Source organism: Haliaeetus albicilla, unplaced genomic scaffold (assembly GCF_947461875.1).
Source record: "Haliaeetus albicilla unplaced genomic scaffold, bHalAlb1.1 scaffold_96, whole genome shotgun sequence".
Classification (NCBI taxonomy): Eukaryota; Metazoa; Chordata; class Aves; order Accipitriformes; family Accipitridae; genus Haliaeetus; species Haliaeetus albicilla.
In genome coordinates, this window is record NW_027212460.1 from 174,486 (window position 1) to 188,352 (window position 13,867).

At 52.8% G+C, this 13,867-nt stretch overlaps 1 protein-coding gene across 1 annotated transcript; it reads right to left on the bottom strand.

Moving 5' to 3' along the window:
• Positions 1-369: 369 nt before the first annotated feature.
• LOC138684138 (electroneutral sodium bicarbonate exchanger 1-like) lies at positions 370-13,614 on the bottom strand (the record flags this gene model as incomplete). The annotated part of the gene is made up of 22 exons (XM_069777853.1): positions 13,245-13,614; positions 12,379-12,525; positions 11,797-11,932; positions 11,421-11,581; positions 10,304-10,489; positions 10,107-10,195; positions 9,817-9,974; positions 9,351-9,438; positions 8,699-8,845; positions 8,450-8,541; positions 7,940-8,114; positions 7,670-7,803; positions 6,887-7,132; positions 6,676-6,781; positions 5,561-5,722; positions 4,737-4,850; positions 4,237-4,398; positions 3,365-3,616; positions 2,489-2,557; positions 1,773-1,946; positions 1,545-1,673; positions 370-423 (listed from the first exon to the last, which is right to left on the bottom strand). Coding segments are annotated over exons 1-22 (3,270 nt in total), but the record flags the coding sequence as incomplete, so codon positions are not given.
• Between the last annotated feature and the right edge of the window lie 253 nt (positions 13,615-13,867).

The following is a 13,867-nucleotide window of genomic DNA, read 5'->3' on the forward strand; positions in this document are numbered from 1 at the left end:
TCTCCGTTGGCACATCCCCAAGTCACGCTCTCACTCCTCTCCTTCAAAGTCAAGATTCCTAAACGTGAAAAGCGGGAGTGGGGAAAGGCGAAGGGAAGAGAAAAAGAGGGAGAGCATCATCAGTGGAAGACCTGCCAGCTGCTGCTGATTCAGCCCTGTTCGGGGGACCACCCCAGCAGAGAGGAGCTGGTTTGCATGCCACGGTCCTCACTGCCTGTTCCCAGGGACAGGCCGTTTGCTCAGCCTTGCCGGCCAAAGCGTGGGAAAAGCGTAGGCGTGCGCCGTCGCTTGCAGAGGAGCACGGTCACGTTCACGTGCAATCCTTTACCTTTTTCCTCCCTGGATTCAAAGGGTTTCTGTCTTCAAAGTGAGAGCCTTCCATACGGTCGTTTGTGACATTTCATCCAGGATAATAATCTCAGAAGGATCAGTCCTGCAATAAATATTTTACATAGCAATCCGTGATTATGGGAACTGATGCCACCAAGGGCATTAGCATCAGCAAGAGGAACAGCGGAGCCCCGAGAATCAAAGCTCCGCATAAGCGTGGGAGGTTTTGCTGGATGAGGAGTTTTGGGAGGCAAGCCGGGGAGCCGCAGAGCAACAGCTCTGTGCAAAGGCTCTTGCTGGGGTTTAGCCCCGGTCCGGGTTCCTAAGCCACTGCTGGTACAGATCACGCCTGCAACTCCGCATGTGTAAGCATGAGGATCTCCAGCTACCGTAAAGGCACTGATGATGCAAGCTTTGGGGGTCAAACGCGAGTGCTGCAGCCACTCTGCTTGGGGTCAGAGCCCTGCGATCACCTCCTGCAGCCCTGCCCCCGAATTTGATTTTCCCACCAAGCTGCCTGCTGGTTTCTGTGGGATGCCCCACAAAGAGGCAAGTGGAGAAAACTCTGCCAAACACCTTCAAGCTAATCTTGCCGGGGGTCCTGGCGCTTGGTGGGGCTTTACCTGTCACTGCCTTGCTTTGGGATATCCACGTCACTGGTCTTCCCCACGTTCAGCTGAACTGAACTTGCAGCAGCAGCAGCTTCCATCGCCCTCCTGGACTCCTGATGTTAAAAAGGGACAAATCACGTTCTCTGTCTTTGGTCAAAGTGGAGATAAGCTGAATGCCCAGCACAAACTTAGCAGTCTGCCCTCCCCTTCTGCCCCTTGGCAGCTATAGGTATTAGTGCAGCAGGGGAGAAACCGTTCACTCCAAAGATTTCGGGGCAGGGGGATTGTGTGTTCAAAACACGATTATGAGCAAATCTTGCCAGCAGCAGCAGCAGCAGCATCACCATCTAATAATAATAATCATCATAATGACCTTTGTGAAAAACAACTCGTTTTAAAAATTACACCTGTATTCAACTGTTCAGCTCACTGCTACTTGAGGAAACAAAGGTTACAACGTGGGATCCAGGCTATTGGGATCTATTTCGACTGAGTGCTGATCTTCCCCCAACGTTTCCAGACAAGCTGTAAGAGAAACAGGCAATCTCACAGCCCGACGGAGATGTCCAGCCCCGAGGACCCAGCAAGCCTTACCTCTTCTTCTTCTCCGGCTTCATTTCTGGCATCGTCCAACTTCTTCTTCCTTTCTGGCATAAGGTCATCCAGAAAGCCGAGCTCTCGCTTTGAGAAGCAGAAATCCATCGCTTTCCGGACAAAGACGAGAGCCAAAACCTTCACGAATAAGAGGGAAGATGCGGTGAGCTCAGAGACGATGCCACCTCTCGCTCCAACGCTGCAAACACCCCGCTGCCGAGCGGCGGCAGCTCTTACCATCATGGGAAAGATGATGGCGGCACGGGACACCTTGATGGTCCAGAGCAGGACGAGGCAGGTCAGCTGGATCACCGTGAACAAATGCACCTTTCGCAAGGGCACGTGCCGCAGGTAGATGAAATCCGGCTGGTGTTTCGCCGGCATCCAAAACAGCTTCAAGCGATCAAAGAACTGCAAAATAAAAGGGAAAGGTTGCCACCTTGGGACTGCGGCAAGTTTCTGGCCCTCTCGAGACGTGGAGGCAGTTTGCAGCATCTCGCTTGCCGTCAGAAATCCTGGATCCCACCGCGTTCCTCCTGGGAGCAGCACCCGTTTTCCCTTCGCTCCATCTATCAACCGGCTTGCCCCTGAGAGCTGCCCACCAAACGGCAACTATTCCATGCCATTCCATTATTAGCATTTCTTGGCCCACTGAATCCCCCAGCGAGGATTTCCACCAGTGGTAGAAACTGCCTTCCCTTTGCACTGAATTCCCCCGCTTTCACGTAACCAAACACTGACCGGCCCTAAACCCTGAAACAGAGAGCGCTGAACTTGCCTGGTCCTCCCAGCCCTATATACCTCCTGTGCCTCCACCAATCTTTTTCTTACACAAAAGAGTTTCATTGCTTGCTCTGCGAGAAGTTCTTCCCATGCCACTGCTTTTTTCCCTGCTGCTACGGAGACAAAATACCAGGGAGCCGACATGCTGCACGCTGTAAAAGAGTCCGTACCTGAATTCCTCTGAGCGACGACACACCCATGTAGAGAAAGACACCATAAAGCACAGGCATTGGTATAAACTGGGGGGAAAAAGAAAAAAAAAAAAAAAGAATGCAATCGTTTCTTTTTCTATATTGCATTTTCAGTATTACCACCCTCTTCCGCAGGCACTGCCTAAAATTGCTTGAAGCTTTCCAGCTTCCGTTCAGGCTTAGAGATGGGTCAGATTTTAACCATTAAAGATTTTGTGCGCACGAGTGAGCTAAGGCTCTGCTTTAGGCTGAACTTGGGAGTTACCTCTCCTCAGAATAATCCTATTTTCCAGAAAGGTTGGAGGAAAATAGGCGATTTCACCCGTGCTACCCTATGCCGCATTCTGTGGCGGTAGAAAAACACTTCTGCCTATTCTTGGGGCAACAGGCAAAGGCCACAGGCCTCCTTTTAGCCTAGAGACGAGATTACTTTGTGGGAGGAACGTGCAAGGAAGCCCACGGGGATGACCTCAGTCTGTTTAGCTCCTGGGAACGGCTGCTCCGGGGCGTTTGGGGAGCAAATTGCAGCCAGTAACGGGCTGCCTGTTTGAAAGAGAGCAGATGTGCTGGTCTGAATATGCTCAACTGTAACCCATAAACATGGGCGGGCCTGAAAGGCACCCGAAAATTCAAGCAGTTGCGTTGCTCGCTCGCCTCGAGCACACCAAACGGGGGCCTGAAGGGCTGCAAAGCCTAACGGAGGCTGGTTCCCACCGTGGGTCAAGCCCCAAGGGTTGGGATCACCTCCTCCTCCTCCGCTCCACAACTAACTACTCAGGCCTGCAGAGAGGGGACTGTTTTTCGGTAACCTCCAACAAGCTCGCGGTTGTTGGGTGGTTTGCATTTTCCTCTCACCTTTAACACGGAAGTGAAGAAGACGGAGCAGCCCATGAGCACAAAGATCAGCAAGCCAGTGACTCTCTGCTCTCGTATCCCCAGAAACTTGGGTTGTTCTCCTGGAGCTGAGCAGTCAGACTCTACTTTGAGGCTATTCACGTGGGTGATGGACAGGACGGTCGCAGCCACAAACCAGGGCAGCCCCATCACAGAGCACACCCCGAGCATCACGGCCACCACGAAAAGGTCCAGGTGGTACCCGCATCCTTTCTGCAGGCAGGAAAACAAGAAACAGAGCATCCCATAGCACAAGAGCAAGGAGAACGTCGCAAGTCAGACTCAAACCCTGCTCGAGCACAAGTCAACTTCTTCAGAATTTAAAACAAGAAATGGAAACGAGTAAGGGTGTATGCAGGCTTTGCACAAGCACCTGGCGTGAAAATCTGGCAGGAGTTCAGACACAAGGGATATGGGGAGCTTGTGCGATACATACTTCTCCAAAAAAAGAACCCCACAACCCAAAACCACCCAACCATTTTTTTCACTCACAAAGAAAATTCTACCACTTGCAAGGAAGGTGTGACTCTGAGTTATCCCTGGCAGCGCATCAAAACAATTCATTCCCCGCACCTGCTGCTGCTGCCGCCATTTTAAAACAAAAACGCGCTTCTATATTGCTCCAAGATTAATTTGCTCCTCCAAAAGGTTGCTCATCTGAACTGCCCTGTCACTTGCTCCCTGCATCATCGTTAATCCAGGAGAGCACCCTGCCACGCAGCCTGACCTTGTCCCAAACCAATGCCTTCAGAAAGCATCGGGAATAAGAGCTTCTCCCCAGACCTGCGGCCCAGAAGGGGCTGGGGCTGGGGTCATCTCTCACAGGCCCTTACCTTCAGCTTGTGCTCCTTCCTGTTCACAATAACGGCACTGATCTGCTGGTCCATGAATATCAAGATGGTGCAGAGCAGAGCTGGGACGAGCGCAGCCAACACCGTCCACCAAGGGTTGGGTCCTATGGGGTTGATGAACCACCCGCGGTCGTCTCTGGTAGGCTGCAACAAAGCCCACACATCAGCATCGTCTCCCAGCCCAGGCACTCCACTGGCTTTCATTTTCCCCTCCCTCCCTGTGTCAGAGCACCTCCCAGCCCTGGCTTCATGTCCCCCTCTCCCGTGGGCTTCAGCAGTGCCAGTCTCCTCTTTGCAAGCACCTCTAGATACTTCTCCTGTAGGTATCTAGTTTTGGGGCCATCTTCTCCTTTCCAGGAGGAAGCAAGGCACTTGGAGGTGGAAGAGGAGATGGTCACACCACCAGCGTCTCCTCCAGACTCAGCCCTGCCCTGCCCCGGCATCACCTTGTGGCACCCCCACCTGCCAAAACACCCCATTACCTTGAACGCATGGGGGACCTGGAGCTTCGGCGATGGGATCCCAACCACAAAGTCAAGGAGCACCATGATGACGATGGTGAGGAAAACAGCAAAGTCGCTCACTGTGGACCGTACCTGGGGCAAGGAACCAGAGGTGAAAGGGGCATGGCAAACAGGGCCGTAACGTGAGATGCAAGAGTTGCAGACATCCACAACATTAAGGCTGGTTAACCAAATCCCACCACCCCTCTGAGCACGTGCAGCCTGATCCCTTGCTTAGATACTGTTGCTGTGTTTGTCCCTGTGAGATCTGGTGTCAGACAATAAAAAAAGCTTAATTAGGCGGACAAGGGTTGGTTTAAGTCAAAACCTAAAAATAATAATAATAATATTAAAAATAAGAAAACAGATGCCTGCCACTACAGCTACACTCACAGCTACAATGGCAACAAGGCACCGAGGCATCCTTTAGTCCTCAAAAGGAAGCTCCTCATTTGACTCTACTTTCCGCTCGAGCACATAATGCACAGAAGGTAAGGAAAAAAAACCCCAAAACTTTGGGAAACCTGACTTCCTACTACCTGAGGAGGAAAAAAAAAAAATCAAAAAAATCAAACCCCAAAAATGTTCAGTCTGGGGCAGGTCATGAGGCAGGTGGGAAATGCTACGATGATTTTGCACTCATGGAAATGAGTGCGGGACATCCAAGCTCTTGGAGAGCTTGGCCTGCAAAGGCCAACGTTTCCCAGCTTGACCAAGGCGGGGCAAATACTGCTTAGTGCTCCAGGAAAGCCATTTTGGGAAACGAGTGTGGAGATGGACGCTGGCCACCATCTTCTGCTTACTCTGGTTGGAAAGTAGTGGCTGGTTTTAAACTTCTTCAAGAAGCTTGACAGGGCAAAGGTGGCGAAGAAGAGGATGCAGCACCAGAGGAACACGTCAGGCGTGTAGGGGCCGTCGCGTCCACAGGCAGGTCCTTGAAACTCCCCACGCAAATACCGACATTCCTGGAGAAACAGAGCGTCAGGACACAAAGGCAGTGCACGTGCGGCAGGGAAACCTCGCATAGCTAGGGGGTTTTGAGGATCTTGGTCCAAGATCCACGACCCTGTAACTGCTCCTGCCAATGATATTTAATTTATTATATGAGCTCCTGCTCATTATATTTAATGAGCAGCAGCAGCAGCTGAACAAGTGACACATCGAACTACAGAGCGGAGAAATGAGATGTGAGGGGACACCATACCACACACCCTCGGCACGTCCTCTGCCTGCCATTTGAGCAATCGTGGCTAGAGAAGACACCAGAGGGAAGAGGAAACACTGGAAACTCTTGGGGATAGAGAGAGAGGGAAGAGGGAAGGAGGGCTAAAGACAACCATGGTAGGAAAGGAGGAGAAGAGACAAATCGTCCCGTCCCAGGGGAGGGCTCGCAGAACCTGGCCAAGAGGGCATGAAGGCCACCATAAGAGCCTGCCGCCCTAGGCCCGGGCTCTGCTTCCAGCAACAACAGCCTGAGAGGCTGCTCAGACATGCAAATTTATGCATGTACCTACAGACAGCACTGAACGAGAAAGCAAGGCCTGGAGTTACTAGGAACCCATTAAGGAGACCAATTACTATCTTTCAAGCATGAACTTAAGTCCTACAACTTCTACAATAATCAAACCACCCACTACTTAACCTTCCTCCCAGTCAGAAATACTGTCCTGCAACAGGCCTGAGGGGGACGCTTGCTACCCACAACGTTGGGGACCAGGTAGACTGGGACAAGGTGGACTCTCCTCCCCAGGACCAAGCGGGTTAAAACCACACGCTAGATTTAAGCAAGGACTTTTCCGAGCAGCACTAGCACAGTTTGAAGCCCATCATTCCCTGAAGGGCTCTGACTTCTGCACCATGCAAATGCCCCTGGACCCCATGGCCGCGGCGCGAGGAAGCAGTGGCTCGGGGCACTTACGGTCACCGTGAGGTTTTCCCAGGCGATGCCAGACACGTTGATCTTGTTGCTCGCCCAGAAACGCAGCGTTTCGTTGCTGGGATGGGTCGGTGCCTCACACTTACAGCTGGCAGGAGAGAAGCCAAGACAGGGGTAAGGGAAAGGCGATGGAGGTGCAGCCCGGAGCTCCTGCCAAGGGGCAGCAGCTTTCTCAGGGGGAAAAAAAACCCACTAGTAGCTGGTGAGGAAGTCCAGCTTGCTGTGCATGTGCACAGGGTAGGTGTCTCGCAGGTGACTCAGCTTCTCCAGAGCCTCGTAGATGAAGATGATGCAGATGAGGGAGGCAAAGGCTTCTTCCGTGAAGCGGGTGACGTAGCACACCAAACAGCTGGCGTCGGTGGCCACCAGCACTATGCACAAGAAGGCGGTCCACAGCCCAATGCACGCCCGCAGAGACAGATAGGAGAGCGTGTACTCCCTGGGAAAGCAAAATGAAACAAAGGCTGGAAAGGCCAGCAAGAGGCCCTGAGCCATGCCTGCCTTCGGGGAAAGCGGGGAGCAATTTTGGAGCGTGTCAAGGCTGCGGATGGGAAATGCAGTTTCCACGTACTACTACAGAGAGCCTCGGGGCTGTGGTGCAGGGGGTAGACCCACAGGAGGAGAGGCCAATTATTTAGTTACCACTGTTTAACAAGGATCTTGTGTTAACACCTTGGAGGCTGCTTGAGGTCAGGTCCCTCTTGGGCCAGGTGGTGTTCTCCCACATCACCCTGACGCCCTAACACTGAAACCAGCTGGGTTTGCACCCAGTCACCTGCTGCCAGCAACCTGGGGCTTAATAATAAACCTTATGGCAACAAGGGTGGTTTATCTCCCACCAAAGCCATCGCAACAAAAGGACTGTCACTAAAATCTAGCAACTACCCCTAAGAAAAAGAAAAGAAAAGCATCTTTTCTCCATCACTGCCCCCTTCTGAAGGCTCTCACAGCACCCAGCTGCGGCAGCCAGCCTTACTTGCAGAACTTGTAGAGGATCTTCTCAAACACGAGGACGGGTCCGGTGCTGCCGAGGATGGTGAGAGGTTGGCCGGCAAAGAGGCAATACACCACGCCGGCCATGGACGCGCCCAGCAGCGACTCCATGGCACTCTGTCCGGGGAAGAGAGGCAGCCGTGAGTAAATAAAGCGTTAGGGAGAAACAAAAACCAAAGCCAATTCACTGCAGCAAGGACTTTGGCCTGAGTTTGATCCTCCCCCATGCCCCCCAACAGAGAGAGGTGCTCACTATGTGGCCATTGGTCGCCTCCCCCAGCAGTCCCCCAAAGGTGATGACAGGGGACATGCAGGCACAGTAGAGGAAGAGGAAGGACGCCAGGCACTGCAGGCTCAGACCATCCCGGAAGTCGCTCCAGAACCACGGGGCTTTCCGCTTCACGTCCAGGCTCAAACCTCCAAAGAGCCTGCAGGAAGGAAAAAGAAGAGAGTCTGTTCTCTTGGAGGAACACGTTGACTTTGCTTTGCTGCAGAAGGGCAATCACAAGCACAGAGTAACTTTCGTGGCTAAAAAGAAGCACCCTCCTTCATCCCAAATCAAGGAAACCTGCATGCAATGGTGATGGCTGGGGCTGAGCCCAGCCGCCCAGATCTCCCCCCTGCCCAGCCCAGGGGACCAAGCTGGCAATGTGGAGCCCCTTCACTGAACCAGCTAACCCCAAAGACCTGCTAGAAGGGAAGGTGCCTGCTCAGATTTGAGAGGCAAACAGAAGAAAAAAACCCAAACTGTTAAAGCTCCCACCTTCCCGTCCGCTGCAGTTCAGGGCCACTGTGTTTCTCCAGCATGCTGTGAGAAGCACTGTCATCAAGAGCTCCTGGCATCTTCCTTTTTTCCTGTTAAAATGGAAGTAAGATAAAGCTATGGACTTGTAACCACTGGCTTGTTTTGCGTCTGGTCTGGCTCTGTGACTGTGTCAGAGTGGGACCTTGTGAATTTGGGCCCCTGAACAGCATCCCCAGCCGTCCTGCCCGTCCCCCTCGCGCCTCCCACCTGCGAAGGGACGTTTTTCGGGGGCTCGATTCGGATCGATGGATCCCACTCTCCTGGCGGCAAGACCGTGACCTGATCCAGAAACTCGTCGATGCCAGCCACGAGGTCAGCCCCGTTCTCGGCTTTATAGGCAACGTCACGGAAAACCTGCCAATAGAAGACAACCTGGTGAGAGGACAACCCAGCTCGGATGTCCTAACCAGTGCAATAAGCTCTTGGCTAAACGCAAGGCTTTCTCCCCAAAATTTCCTGCTGGAAAGGGCAGGAAATATTCCCCCAAAAGGAAAAATCTGTGCATCGGGGCATTTGTAATCATCTCCCCCACGAGGCCCCCGTCCCCCATGGCACACCATACCCTTCTGCTTAAAGAGCAAGAGAAGTTTTACTGGCCCTGGCAATGCCACCACTGGGGACAGCGTGCTGGGGAACCCGGCGAGAAGGATGAGGTGCAGGATGCACCCCGGGTGGGATTTCAGCCTCCAGGATGTGGGGTGATGCAAAGCTGCGTGTTTGCTTTGGGGTGAGAAAGAGGGCTGGGCTATTTGGAGAGCTGCGGGCAGCTGGGACAGCAAATCCTCTTCCTCACTACTTCAGAGACAGGGAGAGCTGAAGAAAGGCAAAAATGACCCGGAGCTATCTCATCTTGTCGCACCTCATCCGTCATGATAGTGGCCATGGACCTGCCGATCTCATGGTACTGATGGGCTTTTCCTTCTGGTCCAAGCAAAACAAACAGGAACCTGGGCAAGAAAAACAAAATGAGAGAGAGAAGAAGGTGTCCTTGCTCCAAGAGCACCCAAGGAAAGCCCTGGCAGCTCCCAGCCCAGAGCGTGGCTCAAGACGGGACACGTAGGCTCAGCGACGCCGCGATGAATTTGAAATTCTTCAAAACCGACGGCAAATTTAATTTGGGGGCCAACTTTCATTACAATTGGCCAATGGGTTTAAAAGCTACAGCAGGGAATGGAGAAACGAAGGCGAGGAGATGTGGGTGGGGGAAACGCGCTTGCTCCCCCTCCCACTAGCCTTGTTCCCTTGGGACACCAAACTGATGCCTGCAACTTGATGTTTGGTTGGGTGTCTTTTTTACGGAAAAAATTTGCGCTTCTCATTCGCACCTTGTTGGGATGGGAACTTCCGTCATGCCTGAGAGGAGGACAGCCGGGCTCAGGCGGACAAATGCCACGATGGGCTGGTGAAGGAAATCCAGCTCTCCTACGAGCACGTTGGATGCTTCAGCCCCGGTGGGGATTTTCTTCATGAAGTGCAGCTCCGCCTGGGCACGACAAGCGATTTTCAGGCAATTACCCCAAAAGCAAAGCCCACAGCACTCTGCAGCACACTCTGCAGCCAAGTTTGCAAGAGCAAATCTGGCCCTAAAGGCGTAAGAAAGCTACGAGTGTCTCACCTTGCTTAAATCCATTGCTCCGCTCTCAGAGTTCACCCCATCTTTAGCTTCCGCAGCGGTGGGAGAAGGACAAGGGGTGATTGTTTGGGCTGGTAGGAAAAAGAAAGACACTCAGAAAGATGGACAAGGAGCAACTGGGACGCTTCTCCTTTGCCCGGACAAGTCTAATGGGGCCACAGCCCTGCAGAAACCCTCACCTGGCTTGTAGAGGAGGTGCAGGTCTGACTGCCTCTTGCTCACATCAGCAAACGAGCAGACAGCGGGGAGAAGGGTGGTTGTCTTCTCGTTCTGATGGTGGTGCTTCCTCAAAAGGACTTCTCGAACTCGCGCCCGCGTGTGCTCGTCAAACTCCGTGGACTGTTCTTGCTGGGCCAGGATCATATCTGAGGTTGGCAAAGGGAAACAAAGCCATCAGAGCAGAAACCCCAACAAGTCCCGACCCCCAAAGCCCCCAGGGAAGGCTGTGCCACACAGGCTGTACCCTAATGCCGGCTCAGCCTTGCATAGCAAGGCTTTTTAATAATGTTCAGCCTTTGCAGCGAAAACGAGAATTTTCTTTTGCTAAGAAACATCACCCAAGTGCTTATTCATCATTCCGCTAAGATAAATATTTCCCATTCTAAAGAACGCAATTTTCTTGCCCGACCTGGCCTTTCTGACTCTACACGTTTACCCAAATTATAAGCAATCTATAGCACAGACGTTCCCAGAGTTTCCCGTGCTGATCGAGTGCAATTTGCCGAGCCCAGGGAGAAACGTGCTAAGAACGGCTCCGACTTCTCCAGCCCTTGAAAGGGCTGAATGGAGACCTGCCGCCAGTCAAAGATAACTTCTCCAAAGCGGCTTTTGCAATTAACTTCAAGTATCTTCCCCACAGAAATACACTGCTTGGTCATCGCCAGATAAACTCTGCCTTAAAACTCTTAAAAGCTGGATGTTAAGGCAAAAGTAAAAAAAAGAATGCGAGGAAACAGCTTGTAAGAAATAGTTCCTTTAAGGAGGTTCAGCTCTTACGCAGACTCCGTATTTCTAAGAGCAGCCTGCTAAGCCCTGACACACGCTCCTTTTTGGCTGCAGAATATTCTCTAGTGGCTTCTCCAACCCCACAGACTGCTTTCAAAAGGACCCCGTATTGGAATAAAAAAAGGGTGCGATGTCGCACGCCCAGTCTACATCCAAAAACAGCTCATGAGAAAAACACAGTGGCACTTCTGGAAAAGGACGTGCCATTGGGGCAGGGTTTGATTTGGGAGTGAAGAGCACCGTGGCGAGCTGAGCTCGGCTGTTCCCGGAGGGATGCAGCGCCCACGGTACCTGCAATCTCTTCGATGCTGTTGGCACAAATGTCCAGCAGCACCGACCCCTTGCTGATGCAGCTCCTCAGCTCGGAGAGGCTGTGCAAGGACAGCGTGCCAACGTAGGGCTTGCTCCAGCGCTCGCCGCCGTCTTCCACGTCCTCCTCAAACTTCAGCCACCTGCGGACATCGGGTGCGATCAGCCCCATTGCAAGAAAACAGCCCCAGCTCTGCAACCCCTTTGACAGAGCCACGGGGTGGCAAGAGGACAAGGCTCCTCGTGCCGCCACCTGCAGCTGCAAAAGCTTCGCGTCCTGGAGAGGAGAAAGCAGAGCCCACGGGCGCTGCCGGTGCGGGGACTCCTCTCCCACCGCAGCCAAGCAGCGGGGATTTACCTTGCCGTTTCCTTCCACTCGGCATCTCGGCCCTCTTTTACGCAGATCTCATCCAGCTCGGAGAACAAGTGGTGAGGGACGTGCTGCTCGTCCTCCTTGGTCCTGAGAATGAACTGCACCCGCTGGGACGGGGAGCCTGGGGGCAGAAGGCAAAGACCCATCCCGTTACCGCGCCTGAACACAGCTCGTCACGCTCACGTGCAAAGTGGCCATCAGCACCAGTGCAGCCATAAACACTGGGCTGGCCCCTCTCCCCTGCGTCTGTCTGGGCTTGCACACAGCCGTGGAGAAGGAGAAGCATCTAGTCCACCTCTGCATAAGGATGGGCTGCTTTCCTTCCCCACATTGCCATTTTTAAAGCCAGGATCCCTCTAAGGAAGACGAGCCTAAACCCATTAGGCATTTAACTGCATTAAAAAAAAAAAAAAAAAAAAAAAGTAAAACTTAGGAAAAAGAGGGCGTTGCACAATAAGGCCACTACTTTCCCTCGGAAGAACAGCAACTCACTCAAACTAGCCACGGGGACCTGCTTGCAGAAGGCCCCAGCGCCCACGCTGCCCCCAGGAGTTTAGCGAATGCCGCGGTGGGACTTACAGTGGTAGCCCTGCTCCGTCGGGGCAGAGTCCTTCTCCCGTTCCCCTTCCCGATGCTTCTGGCTGTGGCGTCGGTGATGCCGGTGGCTCTGCCTAACCAGTGGCATCCGCGCGCCCACGTACAGGGTCCGGTGGCCTGCGAAAAAGCAGCGTTTTTTGCAGCACTCTCGGCATTGCGGCAATGGTTGAGGTGGCCGGTGCCTTGCTAAGCCACGGTTAAATCCCAGGAGCAACGCCAGCTTCCCTTAATGTTATTTTCACTGGACCTCCTTTTTTCCAAGCCTATTTTACTCGAGCTTTGCAACAGCACAGCAACAACAAGTGTTGGCTCCGGGTCATCTAAAAGTGCCCCCAGAGTATCGGACCTCTTCTCAAATTCCAGCTTCGGCTGGACAACACTCAGACTTGCTCATTAAGCAGCAACACAAGCTAATTCTTTTCAAAATCGCTGTACGGCACGAGGCGACAAGAGACGATCAAATCAGTCCCATCGTAATGAACTCCAGAACAGAAAAAGAAAATCACAGCCCCGCATCTGCAGCCCTGAAATGATTCTCCTGACATGATTCTCCTGACCTCTCCAAGCCAGGAGCAGCCTCTGCGAGAAAAAAAGCCGTGAATTATCGAGCCCCATGGCTACAACTCACACCGTGGCCTCCCGGGGGGCTTCTTCCCTCCGTTTAAAAAGCCGTAATAGTAAAAAACGTGACAATAACTGTGCTGCTTTATTGAGAAGCGCGGCACGTTTTGCTGCACATGATGTGACACCCAACAAGGCACACAGGAGAGACTTTGTGCAATGGGAAAACGCACTGGGCTGGTGGCTCCTCTACCAGGATCTCAGCAGAGACTCACCTTCCAACTCCTCCTTCTCATAGCGAACACTGACAGCGTTGCTCCTTCTTCCCCGGTCAATCACTGCCTCCTCGTCATGTCTCTGTTTAGCAACGACAAGAAGGGAAAAGTTGGGGCTGGGGGTGGAGAGCTCCCTTACGTCCTCCCAGCCATCATCCACCCCTGCGTCCACGCGAGTCCACGAGCCATCACGCCTCTGCGTGCCTCCTCCTCCTTCAGGCACAGCCCTAAAACCACGGACTTGTAGGAGGTTTTTCTTCCCATACGCAAATAAAACAGCCCATAACATCACCTGTACTGTATACCACGAGAGTCTGGACGTATTTAATACAGCAGGAGAGGGATGAGTGTTTCAGACCAAACAAACCCACCTCCTGCTTTGATCTTGAGGTTCCTGTCTAAAAAAGTGATTTCCAAACTGGAAAAAAAAAAACCAACCCACAAAACTGCACTTTTGAGCCCCGGCCGTGCTACCTGTAACTCTTCCAGAAGTGTCATTTTGTAACCCCCGTTGGGGTTCATCCTCACGTCAGTCACTGGGTTTTGGGGACAACTGAACCTCCAGGTCAGTCAGGGGGCCCGATTCCCCAGGGACTGATGGAGTAGCCCTCACGGGAGGAGCT